The following is a 23,562-nucleotide window of genomic DNA, read 5'->3' as shown; positions in this document are numbered from 1 at the left end:
CTCCTCCCCAAAGGAAGTAAAGAGGTTGCCTGCTGTTTTCTTCCAGTCCAGGAAATGCAGTACCAACTGAGAAATAAAATTGTGCCAACACAGGTTGGTAGAGAATTAGAAAAATCCTCCTGTAAGGAATTATACATGAAGTGTTTAGGGAAAACAGTAACTCCACTTATAAAGCTAATGAATTTCCCAAATCTATTCCAAAAGAATTTGCTAGCAAGGGATACAACAGAAGAGATAATTAAGGCAGAATGTTTCTAATTTTCATATTTGAAGAGAAGAGAAATGGAAGGATTTAGCTTTTTTATGAAATCAGAAGTTAAAAAGCGATGTGAAGCCTTCTATCAAAACACTCATGTTAAGAAACATTTTTGAGCCCTTTGTTAATGAGTGAAAATATACCCCAAGTAGCAAGATGATTTTTTTAGTATTGCACTTTGACTTTAAAAATCTCCATTTTTACTTATTGATGTAATATAATAGGTATACTGGCTAACTTCCAGCATGCAATTTTTGTGTGAGGATATGCAATTCAAGCTTACGTTCTGAAAGTTGACTTTCTGTTATTAACAATCTTGTGGTTTATTAATTGCAGAAAAACATTTGTGGTTTTATTGTCTTTTTAGTGACTATTAATTAGCATTAAAAGGATAACAAAAAAAAAAAAACCCACACCTTTCAGTGGGAAGTGACAACAAAACTTTGGAAATAAGGGAAGATAACTTTTTTTTATATCCCCAAAAAGGGCTAGAATCTTTTAACCCTGTTAGGTTGCCAACTGGTCAAAATAGAGAACTATGCCCTTTGGAAAATTAGCTAGGAGTGAGGAATTAGGTATAACAAAACCTATCAACGGTCTTTTGTTGTTTTGTTCAATTTAAATTTATATCAAAAAGTTGGACATCTATCCCAAACTTTTGTTGATAATACTGTATTACAGAGTAAAAACTATGGTACTTCAACAATTATGATCCTACAGCTAATTAACGAGTAAGTTCATATCTATGTTGAATTTAGAGAACAGTTTACTTTTTCATTTTATCCAGTTTTTTCTTGATGACCATGTTACTCGTAAATGTAAAAAAATTACATCTCTACACTCTATACATAGACGATCTAGTATATTGTTTTCTTCTCCAAGTGGTAGCTAAAACGCATTTAAAGGCTAGACCTTAAAAGGAAATAAACGTATTTTACTGATGAAATATGCCTTTGGTAAAGTAATAAAAATGAGCACAATGTTTTCCATTTAGACATATGCAAATGTTTAAGCACAATGCTTGCATGTATTTAAGAAATACGGCGTTTGTTTAAAGAAATATTTGAACGAAAAGGCAATGTTTTTATTTGTTCCATTCCATTGTAATGCTGCAAGGACACACTTCACATAATTACTATGGCAATAATTTAAATTTTGCGTTCCAATTTTAGGGTTTTCAATCTACATTTTACCCTTCGATTTTATACAATCTGGGAGTAGAGGAGGGGAGTTGGGTCATTGTTACCTAAAACAATGCATCACCTAGGTCTGGGGGGAAATTAGCATAATTTGAATGGCCAAGTAGTAAAAATTAAACAAAGCATTACATTTACTGTCCATTCAATGCAAAAGTTCTAAGCACATTTGCATCGAGAAATAATGGAGAACAGGATCGATACATTAACATAAGTATTGCTAATTAGAGAGTGTGCATCAACATCCATTTTGAAGACCTTAAAAAGGCGGATACAGCTCTATTAAGGATCCATATTGAAGAGAAATGGACGTATGGCCTAAGCAGAAGTGCAAGGGCATAAATCCCACATGATGATGTTGGAGCAGATTTATAATCCCCGGGACTTGTATAGTGCTGACTTCTAATTGAGGCTTTTATTTCATCTCATTCGCCTGGAAACAATTCGAGAACTACGTGTCGGAGCTCAAGCGGGGAGAAGCGTCTGAGTGACGACAAGGGCCGGCCGGCAGAGGCTCCCCCTCCACCCGCTACACCAGAGACACAAAGCGCCGCCCCGCCGCCCGGGGCCCGCGAGCCGCCTGCTCTCCCGCGGGGGCAGGTGACTGGGACGCACCGGCGCGGCGGGCCGCCCGGCTCTGCTCCGCGCACCTCGCCGCCGCGGGGCCGGGCCTCGGCCGCGGGGCCGGGCCTCGGCCCCGACCGCCCCGTGCTGCGGGGCCCCGCGGGATCCCTCCGCCGCCCGCGGCTCCTTCCGCGCCAAGTAGTGCGCCGGCGGCCGCTTCCGCGAACGCGGGGGACTGGGGCCACCGTTCCCCACGAACGAGCGGCGCCGTGGGGGAGCTCGCAACTTTGCAGGGCTGCTCGGGAGGGCCCTGTTTTCAACTGCGGAGCCGCGGTGGGCCCGGCTGTCTCAGGGAGAGCCCGTGCGGACGAGCGCCTGGAGCAGAGGGAAAACGAGCGGCCGCCGCAGGGCCGGGGAGGCAGGTGTCCCGGCGCCCGCCCCGCCCCCACCGCCGGCAGGAAGAGGAAGCAGCCGGGCCGGCCCGCGGGCCACCCGCTGGGCCGCGCAGGGCGGGGGCGCCCTGGCTCGGGGAGGCGCGTGACCTAGTTCGCCCCAAAGTGGATTTGACAGGTTGTCAGCCAGGCTCCCCGCCCCCACCGCCTTCCGGGTCCCTCTCCCCAGGCGGCGGCCAGGACGGCCGCCCGCGCTCCCCGGCTCAGCCTCCTATTGGCCCTTTCGCAGCCTGGCGCCCCGCCCCCGGTCCAGCTCGTACTCCCATTGGCCTCGAGCCTCCCGGCGCCCCGCCCTTACCTCTGACTCCCCTCCCATTGGCCTCGAGCCTCCCGGCGCCCCGCCCCTGCCTTTGACTCCCCTCCCCCATTGGCCTCGAGCTGCCTGGCGCCCCGCCCCGTCCCGGCTCGCCCTCCCATTGGCCTCCGGCCGGGTGCCCGCCCTCCTCCGCGGCCCCCTCCTGAGCAGCTCCGCCCGGCTGGCGGCTCAGCGCGAGGTCTCTGCCGGGTCCTTCGTGGCCGGCGTCCTCCCGAGTTCTGTTCCGGTCCCTCGCCACTTCGCTGCCGGCATTCCCCGTCTCCCCTCCGCGTCGCCCGCCGTCCCGGGAGCCGAGCCCCGCGGCGCGCTCGCTGCCCTCCTGCGCCTGCCCCCAGCGCTCGGCGCCCTGCGCTGCCCGCACGCTCGCCTCCTGCCCCTTTCCTCCTTTTTGCGTCACTCGCTTTCATTTCTCCCCGAGGTAGGAGGCCGAAAACGCCTTCCCGGGTTTCCTCCGGGGCGCATCTGTCGGGTCGTCGCGCGCGTCCCTCTCCCCCCCGCGCCTCCATTCCGCCCGCCCCCGGACTCGGCCGCGGGGACCCACCTCCCCGCGCTGCTGGGCGGAGGGCTGGCGCAAACGCGGTAAATATCAGCACGAAGATGGTTATCGCTCTGAGTTTTTGAAACGGAAAATGAGCTGGAACCCCCAGATCGACCCAGACCCAGGCTCGAGATTGAGTTCTTAAAAAGGGCAGAGTGAGGCTGCAGCGACAGGAGTTGGTTGGCCCGACAGCGTAATTGGTTTTTCCGGGCGGGGAGGGCTACATCGATCGTTCATGCAGTGGTCTTCTGACAGTTTAAATTCTGGGTTTCCGCCAAAATTTGTGCAAGTTTTGTAAATGGCCGCTTTTGATTGTAAGGATAAATTGATAATGCTGAGATTTGGAGCTAATCGCCACGCAAGTCTTTCGGCTTCAAACCCTTGATTATTCAAACGAGGAAACCCCAGTAGCTTTCCCGAGGTCATTAAAAATTGGGAGATTTCAAACTCAACCTGGGGTCAAACCCCAGAGGTCCATTGGGCGAATCCACCATGGCTCATTAATATATGCAGAAGAATGGCGGCAGACTGGTATTTCCAGCTGCATTGGCACCTTACAAAGCCCCCATCATGCCTTCCGAGGCCTTGCCTCATAGGATCCTGGCCGCCTCTCCAGTGTCAGCTCACCACACTCCAGGCACACTGACCACCTTTTCTGCCAAGCACTTTTTGCCACAGGGCCTTTGCACTTGTTTCCTGACCTGTCTGGATCAGCGTTTCTTCAGATTTCTATGGCTTAGCTCATGTGTCACCTTGGGCAGGCATTTCTGACGGTATCTAAAGTAGGACTCCTCCTGCCTGACCAAGTGCGTTTTATCATATCACCCGGTTAATTCCTTCAGAGCAGGAGCACAGTTTGAACTCATCTTGTTTACTTGTTACGGTCTGTTTCCCTTCATCTCCCCTCCCCCGTTAAGATGTGAGCGCACCTTGCGGGCAGAAGGTATTCATCCATAAATCCTTGATGAATAAATGAATGGTATGCTTTCTGTGATCCAATGGGCTAACCGAACCGTCCGTGTCTGATTCTGCCAAAATAGCTATTCCGTTTGTAAATGTTTTGTGTCTCGTTAATTTGTGTGCTTATTTCTGGCCATTGTTTCACAAGAAGACTGAGTTGCCCCAAGGCCACCTTTTTGCCCACTCTTTTCCAGCGGTTCAAACAAGTCCTCCCTGCCTTGTCCTCACCCTGACCCCAGGTAGGGCAGGAACTTGGCAGGCAACGCCTTCTTCCTTCAGGGCAGTCTCAGAGGCTCTTTGCTTGATGGAAGGGTGGGGTGGGGGAAGGGAAAGGTTTCTGGTTCTGTGGTAACCTTCATGCTCAGCTCGGGGCCCTGTCATCTTTCTGTCTTAGGCTGGAAAGCCGAAAGAAGGAAGCGTCTTCTAGGTTTCCCCTTCCTCCCCTTCAAACACTTCTGGGGTCAGCTCAGCAGCTAGAACTCTGATTTTTCTCAACAATCTTTGCACCGGGGCGCATTCTCTACTTGCTGAGGCCAGGAGAACCCTGGGTCAGTTGGTGGAAAGTTGAAATCTAATCCTCACCTCCCCAAACAGGCAGTGTGAGCCTGGCAAAGTCTAGTAGCTCTGAGTCTCAATGACCTCATCTGTCTTTGGCTATGTTGATTGTTCATTGTTAGGGACCTAGACGTTTCATGGATTTTCGCTGCTAAAAACTATTGGCCCAAACAAGAATCCTGTGGCTTTTCCCCCTTGGGGCCACAGAGAGGCTGCCAGGAGCAATAAAGACAGTGCTTCCTGATTTATATCCGGTAGGAGAGAGTACACCTACATCCCTGATCCAGGCCAGATTCCACCAGTTCACCCCGGTTGGACCTTTTGGGCCTGGGCCCGGACCCGGCCCTAGACCTGGGACTGTCATCTGGAGCCCAGAAAATGTTGATCAGATTAAGCCAGGCAGGAGTACATTCTCAGAGCAGGGGTAGTGTCCGCTCCCGGTAAGTGTGTGTGGAAGCCAAACCTAAATACTTCCAGGCGGGCAGGAGAGGGAGCTGAGCAGGTATTTCCCAGTGCTCCTGTAGGTCATCAGCACAGGGCATGGCAGACGGGGACGGCTAGTAAACGTCGGCCAGCTCTGTCGTCAGCAAAGAGAACCCAGCATGGGAGAATTAGCCCGGCACCGAAGGGCATCCATCTCACACCCACTGACTGTGCAATGTCAGACAAATTATGAAAATCCTACCATTTTCAAAGGAGAAGAGGACTCACAGGTCATAGGGTTCGAGTCTTCATTGGACAGACTTGGAAATCGACCCCCACAGGGACCGGTCTGTGTCTCAGTTTCTTCTTCGTGCAGATGATGCTAGTCCCGTCTACAGTCACGGTCATCATGTGGATCAAATGAGGCAATGTGTTTAGAAAAGGTTTGAGAAAGTAACAAAAAATGCTATTCTTCTGCAAGGCATTTTGCTTTAATTATTATTAATGCAGTAATAAAGCCTTACTAAAAAGAGAAAGGTCTCTAGGATAAGCTTCACTGACTCCCGGAAATGAAGAGTAACACTTGGGAAAGAGGAAAGTGGGGCGGGGGTGCTTGCACCCGCTTGTTTGGTAGTTGGGAAGGTGTCGGGCTGCAGTGCAGGTGTGGCCTGAGCCGTGCCCATTAGGGAGTGGTGCGGGGAGCGGCTCTTAGGTGGAGGGTGTGGTAGCCGGTTATAAATTAAAGTTCTCCTTCCTTGAGTGACTTTTGAGAAGAGGAGAGTCCCCTCGTTTGGGAGGACAAATCTAGTGCAAGGAAGAGGCAATCCGTCTCCGAGTAATCTTGTGTTTATGACCTACCATCCCGTTAGTTCAGATCCTCTGCAAAGTGGATGCCAAAGACAGGATTGTCATGCAAGAGATTTATAGGAGGAAGAAAGGGGAGAGAGTCGGAGTAGGCAGGGAGATCTGGCCCCTGGGCAGGGAGATAGAGGGGGGGGTGGGTAGGAAGTTCTCAGCAGTGTAGCTCAGAGATGGTTTGGCCGGGCTGACCACAGTGCTGGAGCCCACCTTCCCTTCCCAAGATTGCGGTGCTGGATTCCAAGACCAGTGACTGAGGGGCTCCGCCAGTTACCCTCCCTGCAGCAGGAGATGAGTGGGGTATTTTTACAGTCCCATACTAGCCAAGATTGCCATGCTTGACATTCCTTGCCTGTTGACCGGAAATCTTGTTTCTGGGTAGTTCTCTTCTTTTCTTTACTTTTTTTTTTTTTAAGACATTTTTTTTTTTTTTAATTTTTAACGTTTATTTATTTTGAGACAGAGAGAGACAGAGCATGAACGGGGAGGGGCAGAGAGAGAGGGAGACACAGAATCGGAAACGGGCTCCAGGCTCTGAGCCATCAGCCCAGAGCCTGACGCGGGGCTCGAACCCACGGACCGCGAGATCGTGACCTGAGCCGAAGTCGGACGCTTAACCGACTGAGCCACCCAGGCGCCCCAAGACATTTTTAAGTAATGTCTATACCCAGTGGTTCAGTTGGAACTCACAACCCCATGATCAAGGGTCACATGTGCCAGGACTGAGCCAGCCAGGCACCCCTGGGTAACTCTTAATCCTGGGTTGGTGTTTAATATAAATGTTCATATTGCAATAGGAAATCCAACTGTATCCCCACTATGACTTGAAACAATAATTTACTTCCAGGACTCTCCACAGTCTAGTAGCAGAATGAGAGAAATGTCTAACTAGCAGCATTTGCAGAAACCCATTGTTGGGGTGAGTCCAAAATACGAGTTTGTGAGGGTTCAGTAGACAAAAGAAGAGGGGAAAGTTCGTGAAAGTAAAAGCTGAAGAGAGCTGTGAAAAGATCTCACTCTTCCACAGAGTGAAAAAAAAATGGAAGAAATTTAATTTATGAAAAGGAAATACAGATTTGGGGCACAAAATAGGGAATTATTTTCGTGAACCGGCCAGGTAAAATGAACGCGTCCAAGAAGTAAAAGGAGGAGGCAGTACAGGCATTCCAAGGACCCAGAGACAGGCAGTGGGCCTCAAGATGGCGGTCGGCCATTTCCGGTGTTTCCTTCCGTTCTGCGCGGACGGCGCATGCGCGAGACTGGTGGCGGCCTCGCGAGCTGACCTGTGCGGCGGGCGGCTCGGGCCTCGAGGAGGGAGAGGACCCCGGGCTGCGGAGCCTGAGGCCTGCGGGCGGCCGTGTGAAAGCTTGGCGTGACTCCACGCAAACTCCTGCACAAGCAGCCTCGCCCCGGACACGCGGGCTTCCGTGGCCTGTTCGTGGAACCGTGGGAGTTGACCCGGGCCACAGTCACCGGGGGGGCGCGTTTGAGGAAATGGCGAGAGGCGTGTGGAAGAAGCTGCAGGAACAGTTTGCCCCAGGCGTCCCCACCCAAGCTCGGTCCGGAGGGTTGCCGGGAAATGACACTGTCCTGATTTCCTCCTCAAGAAGAGGAGGAGGAAGAGGAGGAGGAAGAGGAAGAATACATGGAATAAAAGGCAACGAAGATTAATCACTCACTGTAATGAGAACCAAGAGACGTCGATGGAAAAGTAGAAACCACCCACATAGAAATAAAGAAGTGGGTGAGGGGGTACATGAAATTAACCATAGAAAAAACCAGCGCACAGAAAATAAAAGGGCAGCAAAGCGGTTATACCAAGTGAGTTTGTCATATAACAGAAAATGAAGTACATTGTAATAAAAAGGAAAAGAATATTTTCTCAGACTGTGTTTATTACGTTAGCATTTCCATATTGTAAATCGTTAACGATATTCTCATTTGTAGGGTCTATCACGTCGTAGGGCAACATACCAAATGTGTGCAAAAACAGAACTTGTGAGGAGAGCGTAAGCACACCAATCTCCATGGATGTTACCTTTATGCTGTGATGCTGCACATCTGAATCAGGACTTTAAATTTCCATAAAGAACTCATACAACTCAATAGCGCCCGGAAAAATTGGATTAAAAAGTGAGCAGGCCTGAATAGACATTTTTCCGATAAGTACATACAAAGGTCTGCAATATCACTAATCATCAGGGGAATGCAATCAAAACCATAATGATGGGGGGCCCTGGTGGCCCAGTTGGTTAAACTTCCGACTTCAGCTCAGGTCATGATCTCACAGTTGGTGAGTTCGAGCCCTGCATCGGGCTCTGCGCTGAGAGCTCGGAGCCTGGAGCCTGCTTCGGATTCTGTGGTCTCCGTCTCTCTCTGCCCCTCCCCTGCTCATGCTCTCTCTTGTGTCTCAAAAATAATAAAAACATTGAAAAAAAAAAACAAACCACAGTGAGATATCACCTCACAGCTGCTAGAATGGCTATGATCAGAGAGACAATAACAAGTGTTGACGAGGATGCGGAGGAAAGGAAAGCTTTGTGCATCGTTGGTGGGAATGCAAGCTGGTGCAACCACTTGCAACCAGAATGAAGGTGCAGATGCGAACAGAATGAGATTTCTCAAAAATTAAAAATGGAACTACCATGTGGTTCAGCAATACCACTTCTGAGCATACACCAGAAGGAAATCAAGTCACCCTCTCAAAAAGCTACCTACACCCCCATGTTCATTGCCACATTATTTACAGTGACTGAGATATAAAAACAACCTAAGTCCATTGATGGAGAATGGATAAAGAATATGTAATATGTATAGTCGTAAAAAGTAATAAAAATATATAGAATGGGATATTATTCAGCCATAAAAAAGGAAATTCTACCATTTGCAGCCATTTGATGTACCCTGAGAGCCTTATGCTAAGTGAAGTAAGTCAGACAGGAAGACAAATACCGGGTGATCTCACTTCTATGTGGATTCTAAAAAACAAAAAAACAGGGGCGCCTGGGTGGCTCAGTCAGTTAGGCGTCTCGATTTCAGCTCAAGTCATGATCTTATGGTTCTTGGGATCGAACCTGGTTTCAGGGTCCACGCTGACAACACTGAGCCTGCCTGGGATCCTCTCCCTCCCTCTCTCTCTCTCTGCCCCTCCCCTGCTTGCACGCACGCATGTGTGTGCCCTCTGTCCTCAAAATAAATAAATAACCAAAACCAAAACAAACATGAACTCATAGATATAGAGAACAGACTGGTGGTTGCCAGAGGCAGGGGATGGAGGGATGAGTGAAGGGGGGTCGAAGGTTACAAATTTCCAGTTAGAAATACATCCTGGGGGTGTAATGTACAGCATGTCCAGTTAGTAATACTATAAAATACTATCGTGTTTTTGAAAGTTGCTGAGAGAGTAGATCTTAAAAGTTCTAGTCATAAGAAAAACTTGTCACCTGTGAGGTGATGCGTGTTAACTAAACTTATTGCAGTAAGCATTTCTATCATACATAGATAGCTAGATACAGACTTGTAATTTGTGTTGTGTACCTAAATGTTATATGTCAACTACATGTTATATGCCAACTACAATGTTACATGTCAACTACATCTGCATTAACAACAACAAAAAACCTTTAAATTTCAATAATAACTGGGTATATTTTGAAATGTTTTCTATTTAGTTTCAGGAACTAAGGCATGTGCAGATTCTTCTCAAATTAAAATCTGATGTAAAAAAAAAAAAACATCCCAAGCTCAGACAGTTGAGCGTCCCACTCTTGATCTCAGCTCAGGTCTTAATCTGAGGGTCGTGAGTTCAAGCCCCGCATGGGCTCCACGCTAAGCATGAAGCCTACTTACAACAAACAAACAAACAAATCACAAGCAATTTGGAACAATTTTGAAACAATATTGCAATAGATTCTATAACCAAATCCATTAATAAAACTGAAATAAGTGTTTAGTCAAAACACATGCAGGAATGAAGTGTGAAGCTTGTAATATTTCGCATCTACGCAGAGAAGACTGAGATTGGCGGGACAGATCGCATCTCTTCTGGAGGGGGAAACTTGTCCAGAGCTTAGTTGCCTCCCAAGGGGGTAAGTTCAAGGAAGCAGCCAGACTGGGGGCCCTCGGGGATGCTGAGGTTCTGAAGTCTGGGCACAGAAGTTCAGAACACGCAGGTGTTAAGATGTTTAAAAAGATTAATGATGATCTGGGGGCGCCTGGGTGGCGCAGTCGGTTTAAGCGTCCGACATCAGCCAGGTCACGATCTCGCTGTCCGTGAGTTTCGAGCCCCGCGTCGGGCTGTGTGCTGACAGCTCAGAGCCTGGAGCCTGCTTTGGATTCTGTGGTCTCCCTCTCTCTCTGCCCCTCCCCCGTTCATGCTCTGTCTCTCTCTGTCCCAAAAAAAATAATAAAAAACGTTGAAAAAAAAAAAAGATTAATGATGATCTGGATATGAAAACGTGTTTCCCTGTGAGTTCCGTACAGTATAGAAAGGCTATCTCCCTAAACTCACTGGGATCTACTTTTCCTTTCTTCTTTTTTTTGATGTTTATTTATTTATTTTGAGAGGAAGAGAGAGTGAGCAAGCCAGGGAGGAGCAGAGAGACAGTGAGAGAAAGAATCCTAAGCAGGCTCCACACTCAGCACAGAGCCTGACTTGGGGGCTCGATTTCACGACCACGGAGACCACGACGTGAGCCAATATCAAGAGTTGGACACCCAATCGACTGAGCCGCCCAGGCACCCCGGGGTCATTTTTCCTCTCTGATGCCCTCAGTGAGTTCAAAGAAAACTGGTAGAGAGCCATTTTTTAAAACAACTTGGGTCATGAATAAAACCGCATCTTGAATTTGCGCTGCCTTAGAGAAAGATTACCGTTGTTTTGCCGATCAGCATCTAGCCTGTCTTACTAGCTCTGTAATAACCGACATCACGCATCCCTCGGTGATGCGAGCAGGACGGTTGTCTGACTTCCTACGCAGTCTGCATCTGTTACAGTTTGAATTTTCAAGCCCTGAACTCTATGTACAGACCTCATGATCTCTAGAGGGTCATGATCTCACGGTTTGTGGGATCGAGCCCCACGTCGGGCTCTGCGCTGAGTGCAGAACCTGCTGGGGTTCTCTCTCTCCCTCTCTCTCAAAATAATAAATAAACTTTAAAAAAGGAAAAGAACCCCTGGGAGGTGAGCCCTCAGACATCTTGCCAGTATTTCCCTCATTCCCACCAAGCCTCTTCTTGTCCCTCCCATTTAGGAAGGGATCTTTAGTGTGTGTGGGGGGGGGGGGGGAGAAGAGAAGAAGGGTGATGTTGTGATGTTTTGACGTTGTGGGAGAAAGTTAGCTCAGCTACTCTTGGAACCGCAGAGAGTCTAAGATATGTGTCTACTGCAGGTTTCGGCATTTTAGTGCTACAGGGACACCTTGCCCCAGAGTAGTACCTTAACGAGGTAACCTCTATTGAGGGGGAGTTTTCTTTTTTTTTTATTCTTTTATTTTTTTTTAATGTTTACTTATTTTGGAGAGAGACAGACCGCGAGTGGGGGAGGGGCAGAGGAGAGAGGGAGACCCAGAATCCGAAGCAGGCTCCGGACTCCTAGCTGTCAGCACAGAGCCCGACGCGGGGCTCGAACTCACAGCCTGTGAGATCATGCCATGAGCCAACTGAGCCACCCAGGAGTTTTCAGGACCGTCTCGGCAGGAAGTAGCCCATCAGTTAGCACTTAATGTCACTCACAGCCCTCCTGTTTCCCCGGGGAAGCATCACCAACAGTAGGTCCCGGTTCCAGAAGGGCTCCAGAGAGATGGGAGTGGCCTGGGGTGGGAATATTTACATCAGTCCAGCTGACAGCATCCAGAAAATCTTCTTAAACTAGTTTTGCTTATTTACGAATGAAATTGTTGGGTCCCTGAGCCTTCATATCCTCTTTTCTTCCATTCAGATGTCCCCAGTTTGGGGGTTCTTTTTCTTTTTTATCTTAGCTTTCTCTCTCTCTCTCTCTCTTCTCTCTCTCTCTCTCGGCCTCTGCACTAAAGGGACCTGAAACATGTAGGCCTAGAAAGTAGAGCTCCTGTCATAAGGAGGTCTCTCAGATGGGACTCTTGAGGAAAGGTTCACACAGACAAAGGATGGAAACAAACTACTGATGATGCTTTCTTGTTTTCATCTTCTTTCATAGTTTGGAATCGATGACTCCCCCCACCCCCCTTTGGGACTCCAATATTTTCCGTGGGTCCCAATCTTGGGTCTAGTTGCCCAAACGGATGGAACCCGTCCCATGGCTCAGCCCCAGCCTCTATCCCCTGAGCCAGAACTTCTCTCTCTGATTCCCCGGGACTCCGAAGTTCTCATTTTCTTCCCTATGTTCTCCGGATCTTGTTTCTTTGCTCTCCGTTGGCCAGATCATCTCAGAGGCCCATTAAATAGCGTCGCTAAGCTGGAAGGGATTGGGGACAGAACAGTGAAGTCCACCAGCAGCAAGGTCCATAAAGCATGTGCTGTAGGAAAGTGTCGTTTCTGAAACCCAGCTGCTCCTGGAATTTAGGAGAAGCGCATCTTGGAAGAGAAACACGTAGCCCACTCTGTGGGCCTTTGGAGAACTTAAGACCTTCCATCCTGTAACCTGGAGCAGGATCTGGGATCTGGTAAAACTGAGGTCAAGTTGCCAGTGAACTTCTCCACAGCCAGCAGGAGGAAAAGAAACAACTACTGTCTGAGTCATGTATTTTAACACTTCAACAGAATGCTTGATGATATTAAGAGGTTACGCTAAGCATAGTCAAGCTAGGGCTAAGTGGGATTATTGCCTAAATCGGTGCTCCCCAAACTTAATATGTACCCCATCACTTGGGGATCATGTTAAGGTGCAGATTCTGTCATAGTAGGTCTGGGGGCAGGGCTGAGGTCCCACATCCGTGAATTGGTGACACGCTTCTGAGTGGTGATGCCATCGCTGGTTGGAGGGTCACGCTTTGAGTAGCAAGAGCTTAGAAGGCAGGCTGGAGGGAAGGAGATGTCCTCAACGGAAGCTACGAGAAACTCTGTCCCCAAGCACTTTGGGCTTGTAGTGAACTCCTCATGCTGGCCCTCTTCCTGAGCCCGGTCTGCTATCTGCCCACACCGGTCACCTCACTGTCACACGACACTCGGCCCTCCCTTCCGGGGCTGCTAATGCTTTTCGAGTACGAGAAGGGGAGAGCTACTTTGGCTCCCTCAAGGAGATTGATCTGAGGGTCACTTGGCAGTTCACAGCATTGAAGAGCCTCCCAGCCAGTCTTGGGATAGATGGGAATAGATAGATGTCGTTCAGAGGCCTCAGCTCACAAGCTCCGGGACCCTCTAGCACATCCCATAAGATGCCCGAATTCTCTTTTCCTCAACTTCCAAGTCTGGAGCAGGGTTTTTGCCTTCAGAGTTCTCAGTGTATGCTAGTTGAATTCGTCTGCCATACCTTTCTTTGTCCCTTGTAAGGGTATCCTTGATTTTTTTTTTTTTTTAACTGGGGCACCTGGGTGGCTCAGTCGGTTAAGCATCAGCATTGGCTCAGGTCATGGTCTTGAGGTTCATGCGTTCATGCCCCACATCAGGCTCTCTGCTGTCAACCTGGAGCCTGATTCAGATCCTCTGTCTCCCTCTCTCTCTGCCCTGCCCTGCTCGCACGCTCTATCTCAAAAATAAACATTAAAAAAACACAACTTTTAATTTATTTGGAAAGAGAGAGAGAGTGCACGTGGGTGAGGGGCAGAGAGGGAGGGAGGAGAGAGAGTCCCAAGCGGGCTCTGTCCTGCCACCCTCAGCGTGGAGCCCGCTGCAGGGCTCGAATCACCCAAACCATGAGATCATGACCCGAGGCGAAGTTCAGCACGCTTCATGACTGAGCCCACCCAGCAGCCCATCCTTGATAGTTTTACGTTGCATTTACATAATGATAATTGTGTGCTCGTGTGTGTTTGTGTGTGTGCGTGTTGTGTGCTGTGTGTCCAGGGGCAAGGAGCCAGTAATGTTGTAATAGGATTTTCTCCCCAAATTAAATTATTTCAAAAAATCCATTGTATATCAAACTTCGGGGGGGACCAACCCCTTTTTTTTTTTTTTTAACGTTTATTTATTTTTGAGACCAGAGAGCGACGGAGCATGAATGGGGAGGGTCAGAGACGAGAGGGAGACACAGAATCCGAAACAGGCTCCAGGCTCTGAGCTGTTCAGCACAGAGCCCGAACACGGGGCTCGAACCCCCGGACCGCGAGTCGTGACCTGAGCTGAAGTCGGACGCTTAGCCGACTGAGCCACCCAGGCGCCCAAACTGGGACTTTTAAAATACATGGTCTTTGGGGCGCCTGGGTGGCGCAGTCGGTTGAGCGTCCGACTTCAGCTCAGGTCACGATCTCGCGGTCCGTGGGTTCGAGCCCCGTGTCGGCTCTGTGCTGACAGCTCAGAGCCTGGAGCCTGTTTCCGATTCTGTGTCTCCCTCTCTCTCTGCCCCTCCCCCGTTCATGCTCTGTCTCTCTCTGTCCCAAAAATAAATAAACGTTGAAAAAAAAAATTAAAAATAAAATAAATAAAATAAATACATGGTCTTACATTGTTTGGACTACACAAGTCTTGGATTATAACTGAAATGTTCTCTATGAGCAGGAGCCATTTTTAAAATTTATTTAAATTTTTTTTCAACGTTTATTTATTTTTGGGACAGAGAGAGACAGAGCATGAACGGGGGAGGGGCAGAGAGAGAGGGAGACACAGAATCGGAAACAGGCTCCAGGCTCTGAGCCATCAGCCCAGAGCCCGATGCGGGGCTCGAACTCCCGGACCATGAGATCGTGACCTGGCTGAAGTCGGACGCTTAACCGACTGTGCCACCCAGGCGCCCCAAAATTTATTTTAATAAAATAAGACTTTTTTGTCAAATTTTAAGAATACACTGTAGGAGCACCTGAAGGGGCTCAGTCGGTTAAGCGTCCGATTTCGGCTCAGGTCACGGTCTCACGGTCCGTGGGTTCGAGCCCCGCGTCGGGCTCTGGGCTGACAGCTCGGAGCCTGGAGCCTGCTTCGAATTCTGTGTCTCCCTCTCCCCCTTCCCCCTCCCCCTCTCATGCCTGCTCTCACTCTCTCTCTCTCAAAAATAAACATTGAAGAAAAACACATTGTAATTTTCAAAAGGTCTTTTCAGACATACTTTCTTTGTAATCACAGGGGTTCTATCTCTGAAAACATCACAGTAGAGGGGTGTATGATTGAGGCAACAAAACAGCAAACAAGAGAATGGACCTTCCCCTTCTATTTACTGCGTAACTCTGGCCAATGACTTTTTTCCGAAGTTCAGTTGTGTCTCCTGCAGCTGAGAGATAATCAAGCTCCTTTCTCATGAGTTTGTTTTGATGATTAAATAAAATGTATACGAAGTGTGTTCGAACTGCTTTAAAAAATTTGCTCTTTCTATCATCATCCCTGTTACGGGGTTTGAGGCTGTGAGAACAACATAGAACTTGACAAGGGCCGGGGAGAAATATGAAAGCGCTTAGTTACAGTCACTAGAATATAGCGACGGAGACAAACAAGGGAAGACACATCGAGGATGTCTTGTGTATCTTAATGAGAAACAACAAGGATAGTTCGGTACATGTCCATGTTCCATTTCGTGCGCTCACAGCTTTTCAGGATTTCACTTCTTCCAAGTCTTAAGGAACCTTTGCGCGTTTGTTTTGCTTCGTTGAGGCTAATATGCCCAGTAGAAGACATTGTTTCTTGAGTTCTTGAGTCTGGATTTTTTCCAGATGTTTCAAGCTCCCCGCCCCCCCCCCCATGATGGTAAGAGATTGCAGCTTCCCATGACCTACACTTTGTCCCTAGGTTCTGCTTTTCTCCCAGAGGCAGGATAACGTGGACGGTGTAAGTAGAAAGGCTTGGGTGACGTGTGCTGCTCTGCTCCCAGCTCTGCTCAAACTCCCTCTTCAGCGCCCAGGGGTATCCCACCTTAGTCCTAGCCCTCCTGGGAACATGCTGCCGGCAGGTGTTCCCCAGGTCTCCCCTCCTCACAGCCTCAGTGCAGTTCTGAGGGACGTGTTCCTTTGTTATCTGTGCCAAGAATTTATTTTACTTTATTTCTGCCTGCCGGCTAATTTCCCTTCCCCTCCTCCTCCTCCTCCTCCCCTTTGCCCTTAACAGAACACCTCCTTCTCTTCCCAAATAATCACAACGGGAATGCGCAGCTGCTCCTGTGAGCTCGAACTGCGGTCTAGATGGCTAACGTGACATCTAGACAGAAATTGACATATATGAGGCTATCGTGGGGGGATAACTCCAACAGTTGGGAAGAGATCCTGCACTTTTTTTTTTTTTTTTTGCATCCCCAAGCCGAGGCACTCCATTGAAAAACATTTTAAGGGCACCTGGGTGGCGCAGTCGGTTAAGCGTCCGACTTCAGCCAGGTCCGATCTCGCAGTCCGTGAGTTCGAGCCCCGCGTCGGGCTCTGGGCTGATGGCTCGAGCCTGGAGCCTGTTTCCGATTCTGTGTCTCCCTCTCTCTCTGCCCCTCCCCCGTTCATGCTCTGTCTCTCTCTGTCCCAAAAAAAAAAAAAAAAAAAAATGTTTAGAAAAACATTTTTAATACAAGTAAATCCTGCCTTATTGGAGGAAAGGAACAGAATATGATGGAGAGAAACAGGAAATGAAAAAAGCCAAGAGTCTGAAAGGACATAAATCAACGAAAAGGACTTTATCTTATGGTCCTTTATGTTGTTTTCGTCTGAAGAAACGGACTCTAACAGTACAAAACACGGAGGGAATAAAAACACGGCAAACATCCATTTCGGGGGTGACTGTGCCTTCCTTGCCATCCCCATTGTATTGAGGATGTTACTACTCAGGTCGTTCCAAGGAGCTGATCTTTTACAGGAAACAGGCATCCCTTGGCCTTCTTGGGGACAGGATTCGAGTCCCGTTGATACGTGGCGCTTTGCTGGCCACCACAATTTCGTCTACGCTCACGAGCTGCAGTGTCAATCAGCTACGGCCCGGAGTCCTCGGGCTTTGGCTGTCAGGGTGTCCCACACCTCTTCCTGGGCCACGTTTATTATCCCTTCGACCCCCACTCCTACTAGGAAGTTGCCAGCCTGGTGAGCTCTGTTCATTTCTGCCATCACTTGGGAGACGGCTAAGCCTGCGTTCTCTGCCAAGGTTTCAGGAAGAGACCGAAGGGCCTGTGGCAAATGCCAGGAAGGCAGGACCATTAGGCCCTTCCAGTTGGCTCCTTTTCCTGAGAGCATTTTCGCTAGAGCCGTCTCCGTGGCCCCAGCTCCCGGAAGCAGCCTGGGATCCTGGCACAGCTGGAAGTAGGCATCGATGCCACGGTAGGCGGCCTGCTCCGCGCCCTGCAGCCCCTGGGCTGTGGCCCCCCTGAGGACCAAGGTAACGGCAGGGGTGCCCGGACATTCCACTCAAACACCACGGCCAAACCTTCCCCAGCTCCTGCTGGTAGACCCTCCGGCACTTCCCTGGCTTCGGGGAGGAAGCAGGTGACACATCAAAGGTGTGCCCAGCACCTCACTCAAGTAAACCATATCCCTCCGGGACCTGGCTCGAATCACCATGATGCTGTGCTTGTCGGCCCGCGTCAGGGCATTCTCATCGATGTCCCCCCCATGCCACCGCCACGTTAATGCACGCGCTGGCCAGCTGGGCCACCTGCTTTTCTACCAACGCTCACTTCCTTCTCCTGAACGCGGCCAGGTCAGCGGGGCCGGGGAGCCGGGCCGTGGCCGGTGGCATTCGGACTGGCGGGACCAAAGCCGCAATCGAAGAGAGCCACTCTGGCGCCGCCGGGCACCCGCGGTCACCTGCCCGCAGGGCTCGGCGCACAAGGCCGGCCCCGGGAGCAGGTCGCGAGTCCTCCAGCCTCCCCCCCCTCGCAGGGTGCACACGCCCACGCGCTCGCGTCGGAAGCCGCCGTCCGGCTCCTTGTGGCCCAGCACGCGTGGGCCGCCAGCTTGGTCAAGCAGTCGGCCCGGGACACGGCGTGGGTTTCACACCCGAGTAGAGGGCCCAAACGGATCCTCCAGAGGCCCCAGGGGGTCGGATGGCCCGGAGGGCAGCAGGGCCAGGGTCTCCGCGGCGGCCGCGGCGTAGGCCTCGCGCAGCTGGGAGCGGGCCAGGCCGGCGCGCAGCAGGTGCTCGGCCTGCAGGAGCGGCGCTTCCGCCAGCAGGACCACGAAGGCCGCGCCGTCGCCGCTGCTCTCCGCCTGCGTGTGGGCCGCCTCGCGCAGGAGCCGCGCCGCGGGGTGCTCCAGCTCCAGCGCGCGCAGGATGGCCGCGGCGTAGCCCGTCAGCACGGTGGTTCCTCTGGCGGTGACCAGGAGCTTCTGCCGGCCGTGGGGGCCGTAGCAAGGCCGGATGACCCTGGCCAGGGTCTGCGCCGCCGGCAAGCTGCGGAGCAGGTGCCTCCCCTGCGCCCGCGGGCTCCCGGCGCGCCGCCTCGGCCCCGGCCGCTCCGGCAGCCGGGCCCCCGCCGCGGTCCTGCTGGCCATCGGCCGCCGAGCCGGGCCGCGGGGACGCTCCGGGAAGCCGATCTCGGACACCCCTCGAGGGGGTGGGGGGGGGGGTGGGGGTGGGGGGTGGGGGGGAAAGGAGCCGGAGGCCCGTCCGCCGGTGCGCCGGGAAGCAGGCGCGCCACGGTCGGGTGCGGCGACGGTCGGCGCAGAGCTCAGCCCTCAACCACTCCCCCAGCTTGATCTGCGAGGCGGCTCCCCACGTCTGACGCGTGGCAGCCGAAGCGGGTGTTACTCTGATGGAGTCACAGAGTGGCACGGGGCACCCGGGGCAGAGAATGAGGTCACAGAAGGATGCCTCGAGTTTGGGAGGCCCCGGGGGCAGGCGGGAGTCAGACCAGGCCACCCGGCAGAGGAGGGACTCCCGGACGCGCCAGGGCCCAGGGCTTCGTTGGAACTTTGGAGGCGGCGGAGGGGAGAGCAGGTGAAAATCCCCACCCACTTCCAATTCCAGACGGAGCTGGGGCTCCTGTGAGGTTTGTTGCAGGCCTCGAGAGGGAAACAGTGTTTCGCTTCGCTTCGCTTCCTTGTGCCGGACCGTGTAACACTAGCTCGGTTTTACTGTCCGCCTCTGCCTCTGCGGCCACCTTATCCCTCTGTGCCGTCCGGCAGGTTCCTAACGGTGTCTACGGTCTGTCTTTCAGGTGGCAGGTGTGTGATGTCCTCCTTCCCATGATAATGATGTCACCGAGCTGGCAGAGGCGGGTCAACACGAGGGAGGCAAAGACGCTGACAACCTACAGGCAAACTGGGGAAATGTTTGCAGCCGAGTGAAAGTGACCAGCCTCCCAGAGGCTGGGAAGGTAGAATATTGCAGGGGGCGAATGTAAGGCGCCCCCCCCCCCCCACCTGACCCTCAGCCCTTAGAATTGCAGTTCCTCCCTGCCAGTAGCTCTCTTTCCCTTGCTCCCTCACTCCCTCCTTTCCTCAAATGGAGCCTGCTGGGGTAATGCTTGCACCCTTTTCGGTTTAATAAATATTTATCGAGGGGCACCTGGGTGGCTCAGTCGGTTGAGCGTCTGACTCTTGATATTGGCTCAGGTCATGATCCCAGGGTTGTTAGATCGAGCCCGCGTCGGGCTCTGTGATGAGCAGGGAGCCTGTGTGGAATTCTCTCTCTCTCTCTCTCTCTCTCTCTCTCTCTCTCTCTCCTCTCTCTCTCCCCCCCCCCCCCCACTTTCTGTCTCTGTCTCTCTCTCAAATAATTAAAAATAAATGTTTAGTGAGCACCCAGTGTGTTCAGTGGAATGCGAACTCTAAGGGACAGGATCATGGACACCCAGGGAGGGGAAGAGATTTGCACCAAAGGAACACAACTTCCATAGGCATTAGGCAGAGCAGCAGCTGGAAGTGATGACGATGAAGATTATTAAGATTAGGGGAAAGAGAATCATTCCATTCACTTTCACTGGGAAAACCCCTTTTAAGTTTATTTAATAGCAACTCCCCCCAAGGGGAGGAAAAATAGAACTCTGAACCCGATTATACCAGTCAGGAGTCATGATTGTATGGTAGGCACTGTTTTAATATGTTTCCACAGACAAGATGATAGCAAGAAAGAAAAGGAAAAAAAATATCAGCGAAAGTGAAATGTAATTAAGGCTAAGATAGAGATAATTTTGGAGAAAAAACCTTTTTCTTTGAAAACAACTTGCTTGCTTTTGTAAAAATAATAGCTATTCATTATAAAAGTTAAAAAGAAAAAATACAAAGAAAAGTGTCAATTCCAGCCCAGAGATTGCTTTTATTTTATTATTTTATGTTATTTTAGTTTAGTTTAGTTTATTGAGAGAGCGTGAGCTGAGGAGAGGGGCAGAGGGAAAGAGAGAATCTTAAGTAGGCTCCACGCAGAGCCCGACTCGGAGCTCGATCCCACCACCCTGGGATCATGACCTAAGCCAAGATCAAGAGTTGGACGCTCGACCGTCTGAGCCACCCAGGCGCCCCCATTGTTTGCATTTTGATGAATATTATTACTTTGCACATAGATTTATATATAGATTGTTGTGGATTTATACAGTTTTCCGTAAATGGATTGTATGGCACATATTATATATGTTATTTTGTAATCATTTCTCCCTCAACATTATCTTCGCTGGTAGAAATGTTTCTAAGCAGATATTATGTTTTCTGAAGACTGTGGACAACTATTTTGACCTCTTTTGATTTCGGAGGCTCTTTTAGAAACAGGTGTGAACCTCCATGCCCAGGCTTCAGAAAGCCAAGAACACTGAGAAGAATGACACTAACAAATGTTGGACAGAGGAGCAAAGAGGGGCAAAGATGACCGCCTGTTTCTTTATAGAAATGTAAAATGTAACCATCAGCATAAACTGTAGCAAGGTAGGCATATTTACATTGTTTGTAAAGATACAGTTTCTTTTTGAAAAGTAAACCCTCCTGGTGTGTGTGGGGGTGGGGAATAAACACGCTTGCAAAGGATCATCTTAGCTCTTTTTCTGACACTTAACATATATTTTCCCATTTATTTCACTTATTCCACAACTGTTTATTGAGCTGCTGCGAAATCATAGAGATAAAAGATGTATAAGGCAGACAGTTGTAGCCATCCGCACCTGGCGTAGGGTGGGTTACAAAACAGTGAGGGTGGGATACATTCCAGGCCCTGAGATCCTTGCGGAAGGGGGGGGGGTGGGGAGCACAGGTGTTGTAGAAACATCCATGGGGACACACAGTCATTGTCAGGGGGAGGGTGGTGGTCAGGGATGGAAGTGAAGTCTAAAGAAGCAGGAATTGGCCCATGACAGAGGAAGGGGCTTGGGACAATCTAATGACGTCTGACAAAGGTGGCTCTGAAGGCTGGAGCACCCAGTAAGGAGGAAGGGGGAGGAGGGGGGGGAGGGGATGGCTGGAGGGTGGCAGGCTTAGGGGGCCACACCGAGAAATTTAGACTTCATCCCGAAGGGTGATGGGTGGGACTCTTGAGTTCCATTTCCACTAGAAAGTGAGGATCTCATCATTGTCTTCGATCTTGATTTATTTTACTTTTCAAAAATGTGTATTTATTTTGAGGGGGGGAGGGGCAGAGAGAGAGAGGGAGAGAGAGAGAATCCCAAGCAGGCCCCTAGCTGTCAGTGCAAGAGTTCGACGCCTAACCGACTGAGACACCCAGGTGCCACCATAGTCTTTGGCCTTTAACACAGGCCCCAAATGGTACATGTTGGGCTGACATTTTTTGGCCTATGTTTACACTGATCAAACTAACCAAGGAACTACTAAGTCATAATTTTACTGTTTACTTTGTAGGCACTGTTATTGTTAAATTTACTTTGATTTTATTTATCCTACAAGTAGATTGATTCGATGTAAAATAAACGTGAATATTTTGTGCCAAGAAAAGTTTGCATGCAGTTAACCTATTATGTAAACTTTTTTCTTTTTTCTTAATGTTTATTTTTGAGAGAGAGAGAGGGAGAGAGGGAGGGAGAGGAGAGACAGAGACAGGACGAACAGGGGAGAGGTAGACGGAGGGAGACAGAGGATCCAAAGTGGACTCCACGCTAACAGCCGACAGCCTGAGGCGGGACTCCAACTCATGAACTCAGAGATCACGACCTGGGCCAAAGTTGGATGCTTATCGGACTGAGCCACCCAGGTGCCCCTATATAAACTTTTCTAACCATATATATATGAATCTGCTAAATGGGGAGACACCAATATAGGCTGCTTGGTAGTTCCGTTGGGTTAAATATGGTCCCCCCAACATTCATATCCTTCCCCAAACCTCAGAATGTGACCTTATCTGGAATAAGATTGTTGCAGATGCGGTCAATTAACGGGAGGTCATACTGTTGTAGGCTGGACTCTTACTCCAACACGACTGGTATCCTTACAAGAAGAGACACATACACAGAGAACACTATGTGAGGGCACAGAGATGCAGAGAAGATGGCCATTGGAGTCATGTACCTACAGCCAAGGTCCCCAAGGATCATGGACAACCACTGGAAGCTGAGAGGCAGGGAACGATCAAATTCTTCCCTAAAGCCTACCGCAAGGAGCCAGCCCCGCCAACACCTTGACTTTGGTCTTCGAGCTACCAGGGCTGTGAGAAAATAAATTTCTGTCATTTTCAGCATTTGTTGTGGCAACGTTAGGAAATTAATGCAAACTACTCATGTAGTCTTGTATTATCAGTAAAGGAGAGGAACCTAAGAGTGTGTGTGTGTGGGGGGGGGGGGGCGTGTGTAGGGGCTGGGGTAGGGTCTCTAGGAGTTTATAACACTTGCTGGCAGAGTGCTTTTGTATCCTGAATAGACATAGCCGTCTGCTGCCGCCTCCACCTCTGCCCTCCCCCCAAACCCCAGATGCATTTCTATTAAAAATATGGTCTTGGGGGCGCCTGGGTGGCGCAGTCGGTTAAGCGTCCGACTTCAGCCAGGTCACGATCTCGCGGTCCGGGAGTTTGAGCCCCGCGTCGGGCTCTGGGCTGATGGCTCAGAGCCTGGAGCCTGTTTCCGATTCTGTGTCTCCCTCTCTCTCTGCCCCTCCCCCGTTCATGCTGTGTGTCTCTCTCTGTCCCCAAAAAAATAAATAAACGTTGAAAAAAAAATTAAAAAAAAAATATGGTCTTGTACACAATGGATGTAAATGTTTAATCTTCCTGTTTGTATGTTTTCCCATGTTTATTTTTCAGTTGCCTGCCTGCCCTTTTTGTGTTTATCTTGTTAAGTACTGACAGACTTAAAATATAGACCCCTAGAGGGCAAGATTCATATCTATACGGAGTGTGCTGCAGAACATACACTCATGCCTCATACTCTTCTGCACAAATTATTTTTGACGGTGAGTGTTCTGTTTAATTACTTCTCGGTTTCTTCCTTAATTTTTCTGTCTACCGGGTACATGGTAGGCATTACTGAAATAACTCGTTGTAAAGCAATT

At 50.0% G+C, this 23,562-nt stretch overlaps 1 protein-coding gene across 1 annotated transcript; it reads right to left on the bottom strand.

The window, feature by feature from the left end:
* Positions 1 to 16,738: 16,738 nt before the first annotated feature.
* Positions 16,739 to 18,636, bottom strand: CCT8L2 (chaperonin containing TCP1 subunit 8 like 2). The gene is given in 13 exon segments (XM_030297349.1): positions 16,739 to 17,115; positions 17,118 to 17,316; positions 17,318 to 17,361; positions 17,364 to 17,546; positions 17,549 to 17,572; positions 17,575 to 17,616; positions 17,619 to 17,751; positions 17,753 to 17,875; positions 17,877 to 17,939; positions 17,941 to 18,074; positions 18,077 to 18,142; positions 18,145 to 18,159; positions 18,162 to 18,636. Coding segments are annotated over 13 exon segments (1,614 nt in total). The 3' UTR covers positions 16,739 to 17,002.
* Between the last annotated feature and the right edge of the window lie 4,926 nt (positions 18,637 to 23,562).

The sequence above is a fragment of the Lynx canadensis genome, chromosome A2, assembly GCF_007474595.2.
Source record: "Lynx canadensis isolate LIC74 chromosome A2, mLynCan4.pri.v2, whole genome shotgun sequence".
NCBI classification, from domain to species: domain Eukaryota; kingdom Metazoa; phylum Chordata; class Mammalia; order Carnivora; family Felidae; genus Lynx; species Lynx canadensis.
This window is presented reverse-complemented; position numbering and strand designations above follow the sequence as displayed.